The sequence below is a fragment of the Cyrtonyx montezumae genome, unplaced genomic scaffold (assembly GCF_038088225.1).
Source record: "Cyrtonyx montezumae isolate F1298 unplaced genomic scaffold, pur_monq_1.0 scaffold_13, whole genome shotgun sequence".
Taxonomy (NCBI): domain Eukaryota; kingdom Metazoa; phylum Chordata; class Aves; order Galliformes; family Odontophoridae; genus Cyrtonyx; species Cyrtonyx montezumae.
Window position 1 is genome coordinate 308664 of NW_027071859.1, and position 22128 is coordinate 330791.

General features: G+C 43.0%; 1 protein-coding gene across 2 annotated transcripts in view; it reads left to right on the forward strand.

The window, feature by feature from the left end:
* Positions 1–22128, forward strand: part of EVA1A (eva-1 homolog A, regulator of programmed cell death) — a 196531-nt gene that overhangs the window by 71424 nt on the left and 102979 nt on the right. For both annotated transcript variants that reach the window (XM_065730432.1, XM_065730433.1), the window contains one exon: positions 15248–15400. In XM_065730432.1, coding sequence (XP_065586504.1) covers positions 15248–15400 — 153 coding nt within the window. The remainder of the gene's footprint in view (positions 1–15247; positions 15401–22128) is intronic.

Genomic DNA, 22128 nt, shown 5'->3' on the forward strand with positions numbered 1-22128 from the left:
ACAGTAACACAGATCATTTAGTGTTAAATTCCAAAAGATTGCAGAAGACAGATGCAATTTTTTGGGCTATGTCTCTTTCCCAGAATTGGTCCTTTTTAACAGTAGACATGACCATAGTGCTTTAATAAGAAGCCACTTAAGGTCCTCTAGAGATATTTATCTCTCTTTTTTGTTTTGTTTTTTGCCTACTGAGGGAGCCTGAATGTGATCATGTCATGAAGGAGGTAGGTGCCTTGGTTAGAAGGAACGTGAGGCTTTCTGTATACAGATATGACAAGCAGTTTGGGAAGTGGCCCCTAAATACCTGCATTTATCTAAAAAGAAAAAACTATATTGAAGTTTGTGGCGCTTACTTGTACCTTTGCTGAAGAATAACAGGTGATGAATAACATCCCTTCCAGCCACTGTTACTGCAGGTATGTCTCTCGGGCATTATGTTCTGTCTGAAATCTAATTTCAATGACCACTGGCATTATGGGGCTGATTCATAAGTCAAGGTGCTATTTTGGTTTCTCAGAGGCTGAATTTCAAAGAAATACAGACCAGTATATCATGCTGAAACTGAATGCCCCAGATGTTTACTGGAGCCTCATAATCTGGAACAGAGTGTGCTGCAGTAACTGCTTGGAGACTGCTTTCATAACATTTACCCGACTAGAAAAAGTGAGGAATACAGTGCCTTTTGTGTTTTGGGAAGTCTTGTGCTGGTTCCCAGTAATCTAATGGCTGCTTCTGGGGTTTAGCGAACGCTCATCTGCCTCTGGAGGCCTCAGATAAACGCATGGGACAGCTTTAGCAAATCATCCTGCTACCTACAGCCTCACTAAAGACTCCTGAAGGATCTCTGCAGGATGAGGAATGTTATTCCCGACAGTGGGACCTGAAGCTATTGTCTGCAAGCGTTGATGTAGCCTCAAACGAACAGCTGAGGAACTGCAGTGGGTGGAGGAACTGCAGTGAGCGCCCTGGCTCTGCTGAACGCAGGCAGCTCTCAGATCTGACATTCAGCACTGGGCAGGGATGGTTTCCAATAGAAAGTTTGGATGTAGTAACCCTGTTCTAGAGGCTAAGAAAGTTTATAATAATGGCTGTGAGTTCTTCCATGCCAGCTGGCCTCAGCACCAGTGACCTGGAACATTTAACTTAGCAGGGCCGAGGTAGCCAGAGATCTACATCCAGAGCACACTGGGGCCTGAGAATTTCAGTCTCCAGGGTACCTTTCAGAATCATTAAAAAATTGCACACAAATCCAATTATTTCTCAGGTAACGTGCCAATTTGATTTAGACCCATTAAATATAATTACTGGGCAGGCCATAGGAACATATAATTAGAGGGAATTGACATACTATTTAGTTGGTCTAGCATGATTTCCCTCTAGCAGAAATCTGGCTTCACCGATATAATTTAAACAGTTCAGTGCTTCACAGACAGATGATGTGTTATTGGCAGTTAGTAAATATTTGCACTGTGTGTCAGACGTTCTGGAGGGGCAGCGTGATCTGATCATTATCTCTGGGTCTGCCCATGTCACACTGAAGAAATAATGTCACCTGTCTGCATCCCCAGCAGTACCACCCCAGCTGAGTTCCCCAGGACTGGTTGCTGCTCTGGCTATTGTAGGAGCAGCAGTCCATCTGCCTTCACACAGTATCTGTTTGCCCACGGTGGCTTTCTGCTTCTTTGTTTTTTGCTTTCTATGTCAAAAGCCCCTGGGCAAAACATGGACAGAAATGTTTGCTTGTCTCTGCAAAGAGGTTATTTAGGACGTTTAAGTTGCCATTTTCTGGTAGTGTCATTAATAATCAAGAAGGCTACAACCCTGCTGGTATGGCTTTGCCAGTGAGTGCTCCATGTGTTGCCTTTCCCTTGTCTCCTTCGTCCCCTATTGCTGCCATTGCCATACTGTCCTGGAGGCACTGTCCCCTTCTGAATGGCCTGGGCTGTAGCTCCTGCAATGCTCTAGTGACATTTCCCTCTTTCCTGCCAGGGAGTTGCTATTTTAGCTTATGATTTCAAGGACTCTGGGAGAGAGAATTTCTGTCCAATGGTATTTTTTTTCCCCCTGAAATATTATTATTTTTATTTCATTTTAAAATCCTGTATGGTGCACCTCGGTGTGATAATGGGGGGATAGTGAGTATGAGGCCTCCCCATAATCTTTATCATGTAGCAAAGTGTAAATCCAAACTGTGCTGCTCTCCCTTCTATTCACAAATATGAGCCTGAAACCCTTTACAGTTTCAGGAAGCCTGGATGGTGACCTGCACTCCAGTTGCAGCTGAAATTCCTCTGGGTCAATACAGGGAGGTTTTTGTGAAGGCCTTTCTCAAGGCTTTGAGAAATGTGCCTGGGAAGCCTGCACTTGTTGGCTAAGGGTAAAGCCTCAAAAGTTTTTATGGGAGTAGGAGGAGAAAGGGAGTGGGGGAGGTCATTTTGTTCTAGTTCAGGGCCTGTCCAGCTTTGATTTATGGCTGAAAATTGAGTAGAACAAGTGTTTTGAAAAGGGCAGGTAGTAATTCTCTCCACCGTAGATTTAATTCTTGTGTAAGAAGCACAGTTAATTCTCGTGAACTGTCAATTTCTGTTTTTCAGACACGAGATTGCTGATCCTGATGTTCTTGCCAAAGCTTACTCAGATAACTATTTCTCTTCACACTCAAGAATTCTAATTATGAAGCAAATGAATTTAGAAATCAATTAGAAATTCTAACAAGATCTTCTGATAAAAATGTTATCTTCTCATTTGGACTCTATCACATAGTAATAATCTCTGTCAGATGGTGGTGCAGCTGCTGTCCCAGAAGTTGTACTGCCCTTCACTGAGGATGTGTGTTTTTTTGACAATGGTAATTCACAAGTTTTAAAAACACCTTAATGCCATTACTTGTGCCAGAGCTTCAGAGTTGTAGAGTCATCCTCTGTATTGGTGATTTCCATTTGCTGGTAAATTTGAAGGCTTATGTGTGAATATCTTATGTGTGTTGGATAATTATTGGTTCTGCTTGTCATTTTTCAAATGACAACTGAGAAGTTTTGGAGGGACATTACAAAAGGAAGACAGGCAGAGAATACCTCTTGTTTGCCTTATAGTTTCCCTGTAATCCCTTCCTACAGTATTGAACCTAGTAGGAACTCTGCCACTAACTCTGCTGGACTAAGGATTACATCTTTTCTGTTGAATTCAGTGAATGCTGCATGAAAAGCTGACTCTTGTTGCACATCCTTAATGCTTTCACTATCAGGATTTGCAGATGCTATGAGCAGGAACGGAGGGCCATGTAAGGAGAGAGTTCTTGTAGAAATTTCACATGAGAGCAAAGAGGGACCTGAATGTGTTCCTGGTGCCTTTAGCACCAGTGATTAATTTCAGTGCTGGGATAGACTGGTAATTCAGTAGTTATCAGTCCTTTCAGAAAAGCATTAATCTGCTTCATAAGACAGCTTTATTGGTGGCAGGAAAAGGTCACTGCATTGTTCACTGCATTGCTTTTTTGGTGGACTAGCCTTTCCAAAGCAGTGCAGTGAAGTGTGGGCTGTTAAAATGGCACTGCTGAGATAGTTAAATAGGTCTTTTACCTCCTGTATTCATCAACTTGCTCTTGCTTATCTGTATTGGTTCAAAACTGTTAATGTGGTGCAGAAAATTTATAAGAGCAATAAAGCTTCAGGCAGCAAGTGCTGTAGCCATGAAAGGGTGTAAATAAAGGAATGTTGTAAATAACAGCATAGATCCATCAGCCTGTGGTCTGGGTCACAGAAATCTTAATGAGAATGATTGATATTGCTTTAAGCCATTGATGCATAGAGATTTTCAGGTGCTGTCAAATCACCCTATCTCTGTAACACACCAATTATTTGACTGTCAGGAGCAGGATTAATAGGAGCACATGATTTCATTGTCACAAAAGTTGAGATTATTATCAGTTGCTGCCCCTGTGGTGTATGAATGAGGGGAGAAGGAAGCTGCTGCTGTCCTGGAACAGTTTGAAAAAAAAAAGCTTGATAAGTGAAGATCCCAATTCTCTTTTGAATTCTGCGGTCTGCCCTAATAAAAGGGAGAACAGAGAGCTGGTGAAAAGGAGGATATTTTCTACTGACATGGATGGAATCATTCCCTTTGCTGGATTTGGGTGCTGGGGACCAGATTTGGATAAAAGCCACGCTCTTGTGTCTCTTTCCTTTTGTCCTGCCTGAATTGTATAAATCACAGGCCATGACTTTTATAGATAACCTTTGTCCATTGGCATTAAATTTTTTCTGTGCCAACTGTGATGGGGAAAAAAAACATACAACTGTTTCAAGCTGTGAATCTTCAGGAAAGGGGTACTCTACCATCTCTCTTTGCTGAGACAGGTGACTAAATATCATTGCCAGAAGGAAACAGGAGCCTTTGCCCATTGGCACATCCTGTTTCAGAAGATCCAGAACACCTGCGGCAGCCAGACACCTTCCTGTGCTGAGGATGGGGGCTGTACTGTGGACAGTGCTTCAGGAATGATGTTGCAGGGGACAGTGTGATCTGGGACGAAGGTAAAGTGGGTGTCCTTGGGATAATGAAATGGAATAATTACAGGCCCGCATTTTTCACTGTGAAACTCTGAAATCCAGTCTCAGTGTGGTCCTATTGTGGTAGAGGTTGGCATGCTGAATGGTAGCTTTCAAGATTTGCCGGGGAGTCTTCTGGTAATGAAGGAAGCAAGAAAAACATATCCAAGTAAAAATGTGCTTAGAAATCCAACTGAGATGCTGTAAATGTTTATTTCTATGAAAATCTGAATCCATTCTACTGAATCCACACAGCAGTAAGCTGAACAGGACAGCAGAACTCCATGTAAATTCATAGAGTACTTCTGTATATGGGGTAACTCAAGACAGAAAATACAGATCAGTTGCTCAGCTCAAATAAAAAATTGGACAAAATACAGGGAAGAGTAAATCTGAGAAGTGCTGGGACAGTCATGCTAATGAGCTCTTTCCAATATAGTGAATATTTTTTCAGTGTTAGTCCTACCTTTGGTTTACAGATCAATAATACATTTTTAAAGCAGATATTTACGGATATTTTCAAATTTTCATCTTACTTCTGGTGCATCGAGCTCTTCACAGCTATGCTTGCTTTTCTGACTACTTAATAGGCACTGGAGGTTGTTACCTAGTTGTGTGTCCAGGAACTGAGACTTGTGAGACATCCGTGGCAGTGAGACTTGTATGAATGTGGGATGTTTGATAACTGTGTATTTCTCCCAGCTACGTTTTTCTTCCTAGATGAAGTCATTGGAGGAATGATGTGTGTTTAAATATTTAGGACACCAGCAAACTAGCTTCTAATGTAGTAGGTCTCATTCGGATGTGTTTTATGCTCTAGGCAACCCCATGGATTTAATGCAAAAATATAAATCATAATATGCTTTGAGTGTTCAAGCATTATAATTATTGACTTTATTTTAACAACTGGAGATGAACTATTTTTTTTCTAACATGAACTATATTTTCTCTTTCAGTTATTTTAATACCCTTTAGCAGCATTTCTTTTTTTTCTTTTTTTTTCTTTTTTTTTCTTTTATTTAGCAACTTTTTTTTATTTACTTCATCTCTGGAAAAAATGAACAGAAGTACCATCAGCAGAGGAACTAAAGAAGTCTTTTTCCTTACAAATTCAAGTAATTCTTCCTTGGTGCATCCCTCAAGCGTTTTCATTGCAGTTTAACAAAAGTTTTTAACATCTTTTCTGTGTTACCTACTACGGTGCAGATGCTCAAATCTATAATCACAGAATCACAGACATGCAGGGGTTGGAAGGGACTTCAAGAGATCACAAAGTCCAACTTGCTGCTAAAGCAGATTCCTCCCCTACAGCAAGTCACACAGGTAGACGTTCAGGAGGGTACTGAATATTGTATTATGTTGTATTATCTTGCATTCCACTGTCATATATCTATAGTTTTCTCCCATAGCTCATTAGCACTGTTCTGTTTTCAGGCCCATCTCCCTACCTTTTCCCCTTCCCCTTCTCAGGGGTGTGGGTCCGTGGATCCCTCTGCCCCATTAGTCACGGAACTAGGCTGAACTGGCCCAAGACCATTGACAAAACATTAATCAGATCCTCTCTGAGTCTTCTTTTTTCCAGGCTGAACAGATCCAGGTTACTCAGCTTTTCTGCATATGGAAGGTGCTCCAGGCCCTCATCTCTGTGGCCCTCCACTGGACTCCTTCTTAGAATCATAGAATCGCCAAGGTTGGAAAAGACCTACAAGATCATCCAATCCAACTGTCCACCAGTCACCAACAGTTTTCACTAGACCATGTTCCTCAGCACAATGTCTGAACATTCCTTGAATACCTCCAGAGTCAGTGACTCCTACACCTCCCTGGTCAGCCCATTCCAGTGCCTGACCACTTGTTCAGAGAAGTATTTTCTAACATCCACTCTGAATTTTGTAGGAGATCCCTGTCTTTTTTGAACTGGAGAGCCTAGCACTGAACACAGTGTGCTACATGTGGCCTCACCAGGGCAGTGTAGAGGGGGATCATCAACTCCCTTGACACATCAGCCAGCTATTACATCCACACAGGTTGGCTGGTGGGACAGTGCAACAACTATAACCAGCTTTGGCACAAATTTCTCTCTCTTCTTTAACATTCTACCACTTCTTATAAAACAGATAGGGCCTTGACTATCTTTGTTGGCACTGACATTGAGCCAGCAAGTGCTCAAGTCATTGGAAGGAGGACTAATAAATGGTGAGGCTGAGGGTTAGTTAAGAAGATCAGCCATTCAGTCATACTCACTTCAGAATATTAGCCCAAAATCATTAATAGAAGGAATAGAATGAGGAACTTGTTCTTTTCTCCCAAGCATTTTCTTTAACTCTCATCTCAGAGTGTAGTGTATATGCTTTGATACCACTCTCTTCTTCCTCCTTAGATAATCATGCAATTCTGTACAGCAGGAAAGTCAAATTATATGTGTTTGACCTCTACTTTGGAAATGGAATAGTTAGCTTACAACACTGCTGAACTTTACAGAGCTGAATTTAAAACAGCAACTGCTGTATAATAACAGAAGGAACAGTGAGGAAAGGCTCCTCTTAAACACTGCAAATTGAATGGGTACATCAGACCTATAATTTTAAAGGAATCTGACAAGGATGTTAACAAAAAACAATTTCATTGAACTGTTTCAGACTTTCAGAATTCAGCAATCCCGAAATTTCAGGATACTTTCAAGTTGGCAAACTGCCTACTTGGTATAACTCTGGGCTATCCTGAAAGTTGCTTGTTTCAGAGTTTCATTTTATCTTTTGCAGAAGTAGCATGCTTTATGCCATCAAAGGTTCCATATGGTTAACAGAATGAATAACACCAAATAATATTGTAGCTGAGATATTTCATAGATGGTATAGTTAGAAAGATTATTGCGATAGAAAGAGACAATCAAAATAAAAGAAAATGCTCATCCATGTCCTAGGCTTACAATAAGAAACTCCAAAGGAGCAGTCTCCAGAAAGAGCTCTTTCCGCAGTGGTGGTCAGCCCTTCAATGGGGTCTGGGAGAGGTGCACTCATTCTCCACCCCTTCTGCTCACACAGTGCACTGCCTCCACCTGTGCTCCCATGGCTGACTCAGTGCTCTCCTCAGCTGATCCAGCAGTGGTTCAGACCGTGATCCTACAGTTCCCATACAAATAGCAAACATCAATTTTTGAAAGTTAAATTAGAGCATCTTCAAAAAAAGGTCTATCAAGGGGAGGTTTGAATGTAAATGATATTAAAAGGTACTTCTTTGAGAATGTATTAATTTGTGACATTCTCGTTTGTTTATGCTCCAAATTAAAGGGGTCAAATAACAAAGATCATGGATGTTGAAATGAGTGAATGACCACGTAGTCCACAGTTCACATGTTTGTGGTGGAGTCAGAGGAAATGCTGTACTTGAGGATTCTGGAGATCTTAGCTGTCTTGGAAAGGTCTTCACTTATTCATGCCTAAGGGAAGGCTGATTTGGTTAATATAGATTTATACAAATCCAGTGACGAATGTATAGCAGATAAAAGCAAAGCCCTGAAACTTGGGATATGAGGTACATTTTCATAATTGAAAGTGACAGAATTGTCTCTTTCTTACAGAAGGTATACACTGTATTCTGGGAATTATGTGGGAAACAAAAATATGTAAAAGCAGAAGTAAGTGTCATGTGCTATGAGGAGGGATACTGGATGGGTATATTAAGCTCAGCAATTCAAGGGGTTTTCTGCTGCACAAACACTCTAGTTCAAGGGTGCCACTTGAAAGTTGTCTGTACTAGTGTTTAATAGGTTTCCTGTGTTGGAGACGTCTCTTTAATTCCCCCAGAAGAGACATTAACAGGTAATAGCTGTACTCATCTCTTATACCGTCAACAAGATTGCTGGAACTGGTTGTCTGAGCAGACTGTGGAGTCTCAATCCTCAGAGACATTAAAATTTTGACTGGACATGGTCCTCAGCAACTTGCTCTGTCTTACAATAGTTAAAGCACAGGAGTTGGCCTGGACAGTCCCTAGAAGGGCCTTCAGACCTCAGTGACTTTGTGAATTATGATCTGGAGTGATAATGTCCCTAGCAGAGTTCAACTTTCCATGGTTAAGTCTTATTTTGCTTTTTTTTTCCTTTAGGCTGACACAAAAAAGTGCAGTGTGATGACTTCTGCAATATATAAATATTCTTCTGCCTGGATCAATAGAATTTGGTGATCACTTTTAGTCTCTGTGAAAGTTAGCTGAATTTTAACTTATGACTTATTGTTACGTATTCCATTTGCACTATTTCATTTCTTTTTCCAGTGTTGGGGTGGAAATGCTCAGTCACGGCTTGAAGCAGTGATGGAGCAGCTGGTGGGAAGGCAGGGCCAGCCCAGGGCAGCTCAGGTGCATGCAATGTACCTACATGACCAGAAGGGCTGGAGGCAGGATCCACCCCTTCCCAGACCTCATTTAAAGGTTGGCAGTGGAGGTGAGGACCTTTGGAGCTCTCTGCATGCCTGGGGTCTTGTGAAGGTAAGCAGATTCTTTCCTTTGTTTCTGTGCCTACTGCTGTTGTATTTGAGCAGACCCTCACTTGCTGCAGCTAGGGCCTTGCTACTCTGCTCTCATTGCTGTGTTTTCCATCTTGTTGCAGCTGTACATTTCAGTTTTTCAACTTTGAAACCAATAAATATGTGGTAGGTGCAGGAAGAGCAATGCAGTACATCAGATGTTTGCTGTTCTTGTAGAGGTGGTGGCTCTGTGAGGAAGAGAGTAGACTTTATGCCCTCTTTCAAAGAGCAATGGTATTAACTGCCAAAGAGTCAAACACACTCAAGTAAAGGAGAGCAGAACTAGTGTTGTTGGAGTAGTTCTATATCATAAAAAGTAAGTAGATCCTACAGATTGCCATCCATGGTGATTTCACACGGGTGGGCAGCTCTGCTTCACCATGCTGTTCTTTTGCTCCTCCTCAACGCAACAGGAGGAAAAAATACAATGAGAAATGCTTCCTGGTTGAGATAAGGACAAGCAGATTGCATACCGATTACTGTCATGGGCACAATAGATTTAGCATAAAGGAGATTCACATGACTTATTGTCTACTGATAGCACTAAAACCTTCTACCTCATAACTCCCATGTAGCACAGGGGAACGGGGACTGTGGTCAGTTCATAACACTTGATCACTCTCTGCCCTCACTCCACGTGGGTCCCTCTCATGGGGACACCATCCTTCCCCTCCTGATCCCACATGTGCATCCTTCAACCACCGCTCTCCAAGCAGAGCACCTCCTGCCCTCCTTCTGCACAGCCCTTGAGGGCTGCAGGGCTGCTTCTCTCCCATTTCTCACTCCTTCTCCCACGTGCTATTATGGGACAGCTTTTCCCTCTCCTCAGTCTGCCCTCCCAGAGCACTCCCAGCATGGCTCACAGCTCAGCTCTGGCTGTTGGCAGTCCTTTAGGAGCAGCTGAAGCTGGCTGTGATCTGACACAGGGCAGTGTGGGGCTCTGCTCACACAGGGCACCCACCCCTGCAGCTCTGCTACCAAAACCTTGCCCTATATGAGCAGTTTGGTTCTGAAATGGCATCTTGGTTGAGTCTCATCAATTTTAATAGTTATAAATCAGGTAAGAGAGAGTATTCTACAGGAAACAATCCTGAGCTGAAGGAATTAGGTGAGGCAGCTGCATTTCCTGTGGAACCTTTTTGTTCATATCCCTGATTCTGAGATTTTAATCCTTTAGGACTTTGTGAGGAGGACAGATTCCTCTTTCCATGTCATTCCAGCTCTTTGATCTGGGAAATAGGTCAACTATTATGCACTGATTATGTGAACCGTGCATATTTTAATTAGTGATATTTCATTTTTTTCCCACTGCTAGTTCTGATTAAATATATAGTTTTAGACAAAGCAGACCTCTGGCATGAAGGCATTCCATCGCTATTAGATGTAAAATCTTTGTGAGAGCTTTTATCTACGAAGATCTTTTAAAGGTTTGGCCAATTGAATTATGTTTTGAGCTTCTCAGTTATGGTCATTCAGAAAATATTCACAGACTGTAGGTGAAAGTGTCCATAAGACACTGGGTTGATTTATTTAGTACAGGTAAACATTTTGGTATTCTCATACAGATTCTGTTATCACAGTGAATCTTGTTTACTTTGTTATTTGAGAGAGCCAATTTTTCCATTAGAAACACTTGTAATTTCACTCAATTGTTCTGGCTATGCATCATAATGCTGTATATTGACCTTTACACGTGTCTGGAAGAGCCTGCAGCTGTTTCCTCCTTGGCTTCTCTCTGCTGAGTTATATTTAAGTCAGTGTATCTGAGAACAGGCAGCAATAGAAGGGATATTATCCTCAGCAAATATCTTAATCGTGGTAAATCTCTCTTGCCCTACAAATGACTGCATGGGGGATTAGAGTTGAGTAAGCCATTTGCTGAATATCACTGCCACCTTTCCTAGACCATTTAAGTGTGTTTAATTTTTCAGGGTGAAACATGAAACCCACTAATGCAAATGTTTGTGTTTGGGCTGAATTATATTCAGACTGTAAAAGTTAGAGCAGAGTTAGGGCCAGATTGTGACTGATCTGTTGGAGACCAGTTCTGCGTGGGGGAATGAGGGAGAAAAATGCAGATTCAATTCCAGTCCCAGATCTCTTATGTCACTTACGCTGCTTCAGTTCTTCTCAATATTTATTTAATGCTATTATGGGTTGAGGTACTGGTAAATACATGGATGATGCTTTGCTGTGTATTTTTATGTCAATCACAGCCCTTAAAATTTCCCAGTGCCTGGGAGCCATCAGTGTCTGGATGGAATACAGCTGGCTTTAGTTCATCCTGCCTGAGATGGAGGTGGCAGGGCTATGAAACAGAAAATACTGTCAGAGGCTTGTGTCTCTGTAACATCACTTTCTGTTTGCTCATCTAGACTTCTGTCAGGTTGTCCAGAAGCACAGAGAGAACCTGTCCTGCAGTGGTCAAACTTTTAGGGAGGCGGATGTAATACTGTGTGCTTCATCTGTGTATGTTCTTTTTTCTCCATTCCTTTCAAAAAAAGTAGCATTTTTTAATCTGTGACGGCCCAGGGCTCTGTGCTCCAGCTCCAATAGCCTTTCCTATGGCAGAGTTGAGTGACTATGAGGAGGTGCCATCTGTTGCAGATGACATAGCCCTCCCACTCTGCAATGCAGTGCCAACAGCACATCACCCTGCACTAGTTCTGAAGGAGTGCACGATCAGCTTCGTTGCCCTGGTACAGTCTTTGAGTCAGTCGTTGGGCAGTTTCCCCCAACAGCTCTGAATGTAATTTCCCAGAGCAGCTCTGAGGGTAAGAACTCAAACTGTGTTTTGTTGTTATTCCTCGCAGCTCCTGGGCTGGCTCTGAGCAGAGATGTCAGTGGCATCTGGAGAAGATACTGCACATAATCCCAGTGGAATTTCCAAATCACAAGCTTTAACTTAGTTAGGGTTCTAAGGACCTTAAATGGGTCCACAGGATGTGTGGTTTAGCAATCATTTATGCTTGCTAATTGGGAGTGGTAGCTAGTAATAAATCAGAAGAGGAAATTGAGTCACTGCCTTGTAAGAAGTAAGAGCTTCATAGGGGACCCTAGCACTTGTTTTCAGGGATATTGGGATTTTTATTTTTCTAAAGTTGATCAACTGTTACATATTTCAAGCAATCACGGGTGTTTTCCCTTTCTGTGGTACTGCTGCAACTTTGTATAGCTTGTCCTATTGCACAGTTCAGTGCCTTAGTGCTTTTATAGTTTGAGACCGTTGGTTTTTAAGGTCATGAATTTGTTATACACTGTTAGATGTTAGAGTGTGCAACCAAGTCTAAAACTCTGATCCCATTTCCCTCCCAGAAGAAACATAAGTCTTTTTAAATAAAACTAGAGCTGAAGGTGACCACTCAGTATGCTCAGTGTGTTATTCAGGTAATGGTGATAGTGGCTGCAATATCCACACAAAGTATGGGCTGACTGGTTCCTTATGGTGGCGTGACATCCTCTCTGTGCATGCTGTGATGTTAATGAGTGCTTCTGTTGCTGCCTCTGTTCTGCACACGGAGCTGGTTGTGGGTTGGGTGCTGCAGGCATTGCCAAATGTGTTCTCCCATGAATCAGTTATGTCTTAGTTCTGTCCTCATTCAGGGAGGAGAGCTAGGCAAGGTGTTTTCCTGTGCTGTGAATGTTCTGGAAGTTTGAAAGTCTTCTGGCAGTGGAATGAGAGCTAGAATTTTTCAGAGACTTTTGTAGCTGAAGGGGAAGAAAGAAGATGAGGTAGGTACCCAAGTAACTAGTGTGTAGGTTTAAGGTTGTCACCTGGTCTGTGTGGGTTTTGGACAAGGTTTCCACTTTCCAGGTGGATGCTCTGATCGTCAGGTCATAGGATATTTTGAAGGCTATTATTTAGCTTGGAGTAGGAATTTCCAAGTTGAGCGTAAGGAGTCACTTAGACTTCTTTTAAATCAATACGTGTATGTTTTGGTAGAGCAGGTTTTCTTCATGTAGTTTCTGCTGAAAAAACTCTTCTGGTGTAGAAGACAGCCCTGCTGTTAACAGGCATTAAACTGGATGGTGTTGAGAAGCCTTCCATCCTAAATTCTGTGATTCAACTTTGGTGCTTTTCTGTCTAGCTCCCATTAGGAAGAGAAGACTCAAGATATTCTTGAAGATATTCAAGACCCGCCTGGACGCCTGCCTGTGCGACCTGGTGTAGGGAGCTGCTTTGGCAGAGGGGTTGGACTAGATGATCTCTAGAGGTCCCTTCCAACCCCTATGATTCTGTGATTCCTGGACCAGTAGTTGCAGTACAGTTAAAAAAAAAAAAAAAGTTGCATTGTCATATCTCCCGTGGTGTAAAGACTTAAGTCACAGAATTGCAGGGGTTGGAAGGGATCTCATGAGATCAAGTCCAACCCCATGCTAAAGCAGGCTCCTTCCTTACAGCAGGTCACACAGGAAGCTGTCCTGGAGGGTGTTGAACATCTCCGTAGAAGGAGATGCCACAACCTGTCTGGGCAGCCCGTGCCAGTGCTCCATCACTCCGATGGTGTAGAAGTTCTTCCTTGTGTTACTGTGGAACTTCCTATGTTTCAGGTTCTGCCCTTTGCTCTTCATTCTACTGTTGCTCACCACTGAATAGTCTGCCCCTATTGGCTTTACTCCCATGCTTTAGGTGTGGATGGGTCAGTGATGAGATCCTCTCTCAACCTTCTCTTCTTCAGGCTGAACCATCCCTGGTCTCTCAGCCTTCCCTTGTATGGGAGGTGCCCCAGGCCCTTTGTCGTCTTTGTCACCCTCCACTGGGCTCTTTTCTAGGAGATTCCTGTCTTTGTTGAACTGGGGAGCCCAGAACTAGACATGGTATTCCAGATGTGTATTAAACTAAGCATTAAAGTAACTAAATATTAAGCATTAAACTGTAATGAAATTATCTCATGTTTTCATTTATTATGTAGTTTAATAAATATGGACTTTGCAGAAGTATTTATGTATATATATACACAGATCCTATTTGTGATATCATGCATAGAGGCAAATATCATAGGATATCATGGATATACAAGAGTCATATCTGTCCTACACTCAAGATCGGGGCAGTTGCTGGCATTGGCTGATGATAATTCACACTGCTCAGTTGTTGGTGTGCTCTGTGGCACAATTTTGACCTGGGGCAACCAGCAGCATTTCAGATGATGACTGATTATGCTTTGGAGGTTACTGTGGGTCAGGGACCCTTCCCATTAAGTCATTCAGATGCAGCACCTTGCAGCAGGGAAGAATGAAGGAGTTCAGCTATGTGAATGCAATCTGAGCTGTGCCAGCTGTCCTTGGGGCTGCAGAGCAGCCTTTGATCTGTCGTGACTACGTTTCTAGTGGTAAATAACGCAGTCAAGTGGAAAGTTGCTCTCCTGAGACTGAGGAGGTGGAGATCATGTTCCTGGCTGTGCCTTGAGTCAGCAGTGTTGACCTCAGGCATGCACATCAGTTTTCTTTGTCTCTCTCTTGCATGCCTGTGGATGCCTAGCTGTTAAGACCCATCTTTTCAAATTAGTTTCGTCTCGTGTTGTTTTGGCAGACACATGTGGAGAGGTCCTGTTCTAGGTTGGGACCTCTAGGGGGTTCCCATAATATACATAATAGTAAAGAGAAGGGAATGATGGGATTTCTTGTGGAATAATACCTTACTCATCATGGCAGATGTAAACTGAGTTGTTCTTTTGCGTGCAACAGTTTTACAAAGGCAGCCGTGTTTTGTGGCTTTGGACTGTTTATTCCAATGATTTGAGAGGCAGAATATGGAATGAAAATTTGGCACTTGAAGGGCTGATCCGTTGGGGGGAAATGTCTGAAGGTGTGCTTTCACCTTCCCCTGCCATGGACTTCTGATATCGTCATGGGGAGATCTCTCCACTGCTGTGCCTCCCTCACGTGCCACCTATTTACTGAAGTTCACATGGGCTGCGTTACACAGCGTCCGTTAAGCGATAAAGTCAGAGAATGCATAATGTAAATGATCGCTGCTACTCTGGGAAATGCAGTTATAAGGCCAGGCTTCTGGCAGCTGATGTGCAGCTCTGGACAGAATGCCCGGTCCCTGCTGCCTCTGACACACTCACATCATGGAGAACTGATGAGGCTGCCTTCGTCCAGAGAATAAGCTGGACTTGTCTAACACCTGCCTCCAGATCAGCTGAGTAATTGTTTGTTTTCTTCCAGATGAGTACAAGAGTAAAGTAGCCTGTGAAGATGACAAGCTGCGGCTAAGCTGTAAGAAGAGCATGGTGATTGCCATCTACTCTGCTATCTTTGGAAGGACTCAAGGAGGCAGCCTGGAGTGCCCCTACCAAAACCTGGGGATGCCCATGATTGGTAAGAGGGGAATGGCTTTACAGAGCACGCTAATCTGGGAATCTAGGAAGGTTAATCTCATTTGCTGTCATCACGTAGTGCTGGCAGAGAACCTGTGTAGAAGGGCAGGATGGGCACACGCAACCTGTCACTGTGGTGCTTCTGATGTGCAGAGCTTTGTCAGCCAGCAGCGAGCTACTTCATAAGCACCTGAGTACAGGTAGGAGCTGCAGCCATGTGGGAAGCTGCGGGCTTTAGTCTGGTGGATCTGCCAAGCAGGTGATGGATGTCAGTAGGAGATGAGAAGCGGAACCAGGCCTGTCAAATTATCTGTGCTCTGTGGTGAGTGCCTTAGTTATGTAATTGGAAAAACCTCAGCACTTCCAGCAGAGTGGAGTAGTTCAGGGTCTCCTACGCAGTCCCATGGTTTTGGTGCATGGCAGAAAAGTCTTGCATCAAAAAGTCATATCTTCCATCTTTGGAGGTAACATGTATTTGGATGTATTCCTGTTGTCCTCTAGTTGCCACAGATTAGAAGCTGATGCTGATATGTTTGTCAGGTTGGCACAGACCTCTTTCTTGTGGTCTTTAGGATGTCCAAAGCAGGCACACTGATGCAACAGTGGTTCAACTGCTGGATAATAACTCTGCAAGTCAGCAAAATTCGTGTTTCTGGATGTGATGAGTTTCTAGAATACACCAGAGCACACCAGTGCTCCTTTCTCCTTGCTGAGAGTGTGCAGAAAAAGGCACGTATTGGTGACAAAATACTAACACTGGGGCTTGCTCTTGAATTTCAGTGCAAAGTGAAACTCTTCATTTTGAATCAAAGTCATGCAGGGTGAAGTTTTCCTGGATGAGAGTGGGGTGGGAGACAATGGAGCAAAACTGTGGTTAAGGGAACAAGCAGTGAGGAATGAAGCAGAGCTGCATGGATACCCTACTAAGTGTGATGTTTGCCAAGGAAAGGAGGTTTTGTGGGAGGTGACCCAATGGGCCAGAACTGTAGTTATGCAAGGAAAGGTGGCTATGGCTCCTCTGCTGGCCCCACAGAAAAGCCAGTGTGGGATCCATCTGCAAGGAATAACAGGCATGAATCCATTTGCAGTACTGAAGCGAGGGGGCTGTATTCCAAGCTGTCACCAGCAATTCTGGGAGCTGTGTGCAAAGTCCCCCAACCTGCTCCAGAACTTGCACTCCTGACACTGGCTTACTTAGCCCAGAAGGCAACTCTGTTCCTTCATGAACAGGTAAAAACATCATGACTTATAAGTCAAAGCTTCCTCTAGCTAGGGAACACTTCTCTGCACGTTTCCACAGCTCTGCAATATGGGAAGGGCTGCTCTGTGACAGCCTTTGATCTCAAACACTAGCAAGGAGCTGATCTTACAGACATGGCTATGAGTCAGACTTTACAGCAGCACCAGTTCCCATAAGGCAGAACTCAGCTATGTTCTGCATGTGAAAGGTTTATTCCCTGGAATGATGATTTGTGTCATGCCAGAGCCTTGGCAGAGCACCTCTTCATGGGATGTAGGTCCTGGATAAGTTTGCAGTGATTTGTTTATTCAAGCAGTGTGAGTTGCTGATGAGTGAAGAACTTGTAGGTACCCCAGAAGTGGGGAGAGAGATCTTCCTCTCCTGAAGAAAAACAGTTCAGGAAATGGTATTCCATTCTTTGCTTTTGTGAATAAAATGTACATTTGGATTGAATTTAGCCAGTTTCATCATCTTCAGCTGAGACCTTTAAAGAACTGAATGATGAGGAGGAAGGTTGTCCTAGCAGAACAGGGCACTATTACCATAAGGTATTAGAATAAATCATTTAATTTGAATTGCTCTGCCTTGAAAGATGACCTTGTACTCCTATAGGAGTGTTGAGCAGATAAAGTCTGCTCATGGTGGATTTCTTGGGTTCTGCAGAGACACACTGGGTGCTCATTGGAAAGGATGTGTGTTGTTGAGGCATGGCAGCCCTTTAACACCTGGGCAGCCCAGCCATCATTCTGCTGCTTTTCAGTAGTGTGGAGTCCCCAGTCAGACTTAGCACACCATTTCCCTGCTGAACATGTGCTTTCTGTCTGCTTTGTGTCTATATGAATGTGCTTAGTATCTGAGAAGGGGCAGTTATTGTGAAGGACCCCATCCTATCCCTGTCTTGTTAAAGAGGAAAAACCACCAGGATCCCTTTGTAACTGGAAACACATTGAAATTTGTGCCTCTGACTGTAATGGGAGACCCCTGAAAACAGCTGGACCCCTCCTTTGAGTGCCTTGGGAACTCTGAGGAACTCCTAAAGGAATATGACCTTATTTGTAACTCTTAATAAAGCTTTTACTTTGCTGCCAGCTTGTGCAGAGACTATATGCAGAGCATAGAGAGGTCTCTGGAGAAAAGATTACTTGCAAGCAACAAGCCATTAATGTCCCTCAGCACGGCGAGCCCTCTGCCCCCTTCATCATGCTGTTTGTGGCTTCCTCTGTCTGCATTTGAGTTTATACCATGAGAAGCTAATTTAAAAATGGACTTTTCCTGCTTGAATCTGAGTATATAAGGTAACTAAGAGCCCAAGTAGTAAGAACCTGGATGTTAAGAAACAAAATATACCCTTTTTAGTATTTAGTAGTATGATATCCTTGATTGTATTCAATGTACCTGACATGTTCACATGTATGTTATTACAGTAATAGCCCCTGAACCACAGGGAATGAGATAGAGATAAGCTGGACTTGTCTAACACCAGGATCCAGGTCTCCTCTCAAGAACCCTGCCTCTCTCCATCAGATATAGAATTACAGAACCATAGAATGGCTTGAAAGGAACCTCCAAGATATGCAGTTCCATCCCTCTACTACGGGCAGGGTTACCAACCACCCTGTCACCCCCAGTGTGGGTTGCCCAGGGCCCCATCCAACCTGGCCTAGAGCACCTCCAGGGCTGGGCCATCCACAGCTTCTCTGGACAGCCTTAAACATACGAAGATACCACGGTGATTTCACTCCTCATCTGAGCAGAATGAATCTGGGCTTGTCTGCTGAGATGTGAAATGTTTTTTACCACCTAACATATAGGATCTCTCTTGTAACCTGGTGTAGAGAAAACATGTTTGCACTGCCCCAAGGAAACTCAGATGGAAGTGTCTCTGTCATTGGATCTGATTAGGAGAGAGCTGGAAAATGAATTCAGCAAATAAGCCTGTGCCTTTGGTGCTCGTTCCCTGGCATTTTTCATATTAATGCAATGACAAAAGATGATTTAATGCAGTTTGGTTTGATTTCCTCCTCTTAAGGCAGATGTATATGTGACTTGAACTAGAGCTTTCACAGTTCCTCATATAAATATTATGCCATATAAATAATAGGATTTTCTAGTTTATCAGTCATCAGATCTAGAATGTGAGTTAGAATGAAATACATGCAATTAAAGAATATCATTTTCATCCATGGTACGTTATATTCCAGCCTGTGTTTTTCTAAACCTGGTCTGAAGTGAAATACTTGAAAGTAGGTCTCTAAGCTGTGGAGGGGGAGCTATGAGGAGCAGTGAGCCCCAGCACTGATGGGGAGGCAGTGAGGGATGGGAGTGGCAGAAGACAGGGGAGCTGCTGAAGTTGTTAGTGGTGGATGATGCCATGTAACATGGCTATTCTTGAGCAGATGTGTGCTTGGGATAAAATGCTTGTGCTTTGGCCTTTGGCCATGACTATGGCAGCCTTTAAAATGGCCCAGCCTTTGACTTTGTGGGATGAGCAGCAAGAGTGATGGACTGGGGCTGTGATTTTCCTCTTTAAGGTGCCCAGCAGGCTTCCAGAATGCTCCTTCCTGTAGGTGTGATTCCCTGCATGTATTTTACATTCGGTGCAGAATTTACTGTGTTATGTGCATGGCTATTGATTAAGAACAGGTTTTTAGAGGCCAATCTGTTTGAATGTAGTAAAACCCACAAGCACCCAGGTTTTAAGGCTAAATAAATACCAGTTTCAGTTTCATTCACATATAATACCTTATTAAATCTAAACTGCAATGAAAATCCTATTTAGAACACTAACTCAAAGTGAGACAAAGGCTGCTTTCAGAAAGTTATTTTTCAATTTTTAGTTTGCATGTTTCGCTTTTTGTTTCAAAATGCCAGGAGGTAATTAAAGTCATTCATAACTGTTTCCAGAGAACTCAAACCATTGTTGGATTGCAAAGTCATAAAAGTGATTTACATGGAGTTGTTTTTTGTAAGCTCACAATTGCTATTAAAAAAAAATAAAAATGGAAAACTCCATTCAAATTGGCTCCTGGGCAAGATCTTCCTCAGAGCCGAAGTTCAACTTGGTTTTAAGGAAGAAATTATAGCAGAGTATGGAACCCCATGCAATGGTTCTAAATAAAAATTCGGAAGGTTCTGATTTAAACAGCACTAGCAGCTGTGTGTGGATATTCATATGCTACTGAGGAAACAAAGTGGGTATTTCTAACACCTTCAGAGTGATAAATGTTTGTAGTAACCAGCCTTGTAAAAGATGCCTGTTGCCTTAGTGTTAGCTAAAAGCAAACTCAGAATATACACCTAAAAAATAAACGGGGAGAACGTAGGAGATACAAATCTATAACATTTCAACATATTTCCATGGAGTCAGTCTGATTGAAAACTGGTGTGACTGGTTCAGAGCGATGGAGCTCCTTTTAAAATAATTCAGATGTCAGTCAAGATTATGATAGAATTACCACAATGGTGAATCCTGAGCCTGAGAAACAGAGTTAATGTAAAGTCTGGGAGGCCACAAGCATGCAGTGCTTTATTTTAGGAAGGCTGAGAAGTGACTTGCACACTGTGTCAGCTGGATACTGTTTTGAAATAGGCAGTCCAGACCCACTGCCTTCAGGCTTGAGATCTTGCTTCTGTGTAGATGTAGGTACTGCTTGAAGCATCTTCAGGAAAATGCTTTTGTTGGGCTGTGACAAATAGAGCAGACAGACTCAGGGACCTCAGGGTGATGGAGCCCTGGAGCAGGCTGCCCAGGGAGGTGGTGGATCTCCTTCTCTGGAGACATTCAGGACCCACCTGGACACCTACCTGTGCAGCCTGTGCTGGCAGGGGAGTTGGACTCCATGGTCTCTGGAGGTCCCATCCAACCGCTACAGTTCTGTGATTCCGTACAGAATGAGGCAGCCCTGAGTTGCTCCTTGAGTTTAGGCAACTGCCTCACCTGCAAGACTGGAGTTACTTTACTTGAATTACATCCTTTTGTCCCTTCCATTGAAGCATATTTTCTCCTTTGACAGACAAGTAGATAACCACAGGGTTGATTCAGACCTCTGTGAGGTGTCACTGCAGGAACCAAATTTTGCTCCTTAGTTATTTGATTCCTGCATCTTTCATTCTGTTCTCCCTGCTTCACAGCTCTCAGTGCGTAAACTTTCCAGTTTTAGTTTTTAGTAAGAAGTCTTGCTGCATGCTTCTGAGAAAAATCCTGTCTTTTGCATTTCCTCCTAGAGCTGTAATTTGCTTTTGAATGATTTCCCTCAAAGGAGTGTTTGCCTTAGCTTGTTCCTTTCACCATCTCATCAAAAGTTAATGAGGACGGAGAGGGTTCCACTGGATGTTGTAATTCCTGGTGTAGGTCTGCTTCCATTGCCACCAAAATATCACTGAGCCCAAGAGTGCCACAGAATTTGAAATTTGATCAGGTAATACCAGTTGTGTTTTAGTTCCTCATTACATACCTCCCTTGCACTAATGGAGATAATATTTCAGGCAATGATTCTGTTTCCAAAGCTTTCAGTTATAGCCAGTCATTTGCTCCTTCTGATGCTTCAGCATCTTTTACTTTGTTGAAAATGAGTGCTCCAATATTTGCCCTGGATTCACAGTTTCAGAGTGCTTCTTCTGACAAGTGGGTGGATGCTTCTTCTCAAGCTTTATTTTTCTTCTTGTCAAGTGCCCACATTATTCTTATGTGAAGAAAGAGCATACAGGTCTAATATGCAATGGGGGCCATCAAGATTATTGGTGGAAAACATTCGTTCTTCTGAGCATCAGATCTAATGCATTGACAGTAAAAATGTCCTGTCAGCCAACACTCCTAAGATCCTGAGGTCTGTGAAGAGTAGGAAGAATTGGCTTTCTCTCTTTTCTGACAGAAGAGTTACTGGAGGTGTTCTCCACGCCCTGCTGCTTTGCTAGCCCCATGGGCAGTCTTACAGCACGCTGACTTGTTAATACATTCAGGTGTACGTGGTCCTGCTTGCTCTGGAAAGCCTGCCTCATGTGTGAAAGAGCCTGCAAAGGCAGGAGGTGGTACGTGAGTCTGATCCGAAGGTTAACAAATGTGCAGATACCCAGGATGTGTTTGGGAATTTGGCACGAGCCTGACATCATCATGTGATCAGTCACCAATCCCAAAGCAAGATTCCACATCTGTGGCTCCATCTGTGATGACTGCTGCCTTGGAAAAGACCTTGACCTCCACTACAGTTAAGAGTTACTGTAATGCCAGAACTAAACTGACTGGAAGCATTCCTTTGAACTGAAACAAGTTTTGCCATCAGAAGTAGTAACCTACATCTTGGCTTGGCTTTCAGGTTTGCATGGAGAAAAACATGTAACAGTGAGTAACCAAAGTAGTGGATGTGATTAATAGGCATTGTCTCCATTTTTATTTTTTTTCTCACCAGGAAGAAGTAATAAAAAATAGTCATGCTGTGAAACAGCCTTAAACTGACTGAAACCCATTCATTGTGGTGAGCATGATAATTTGG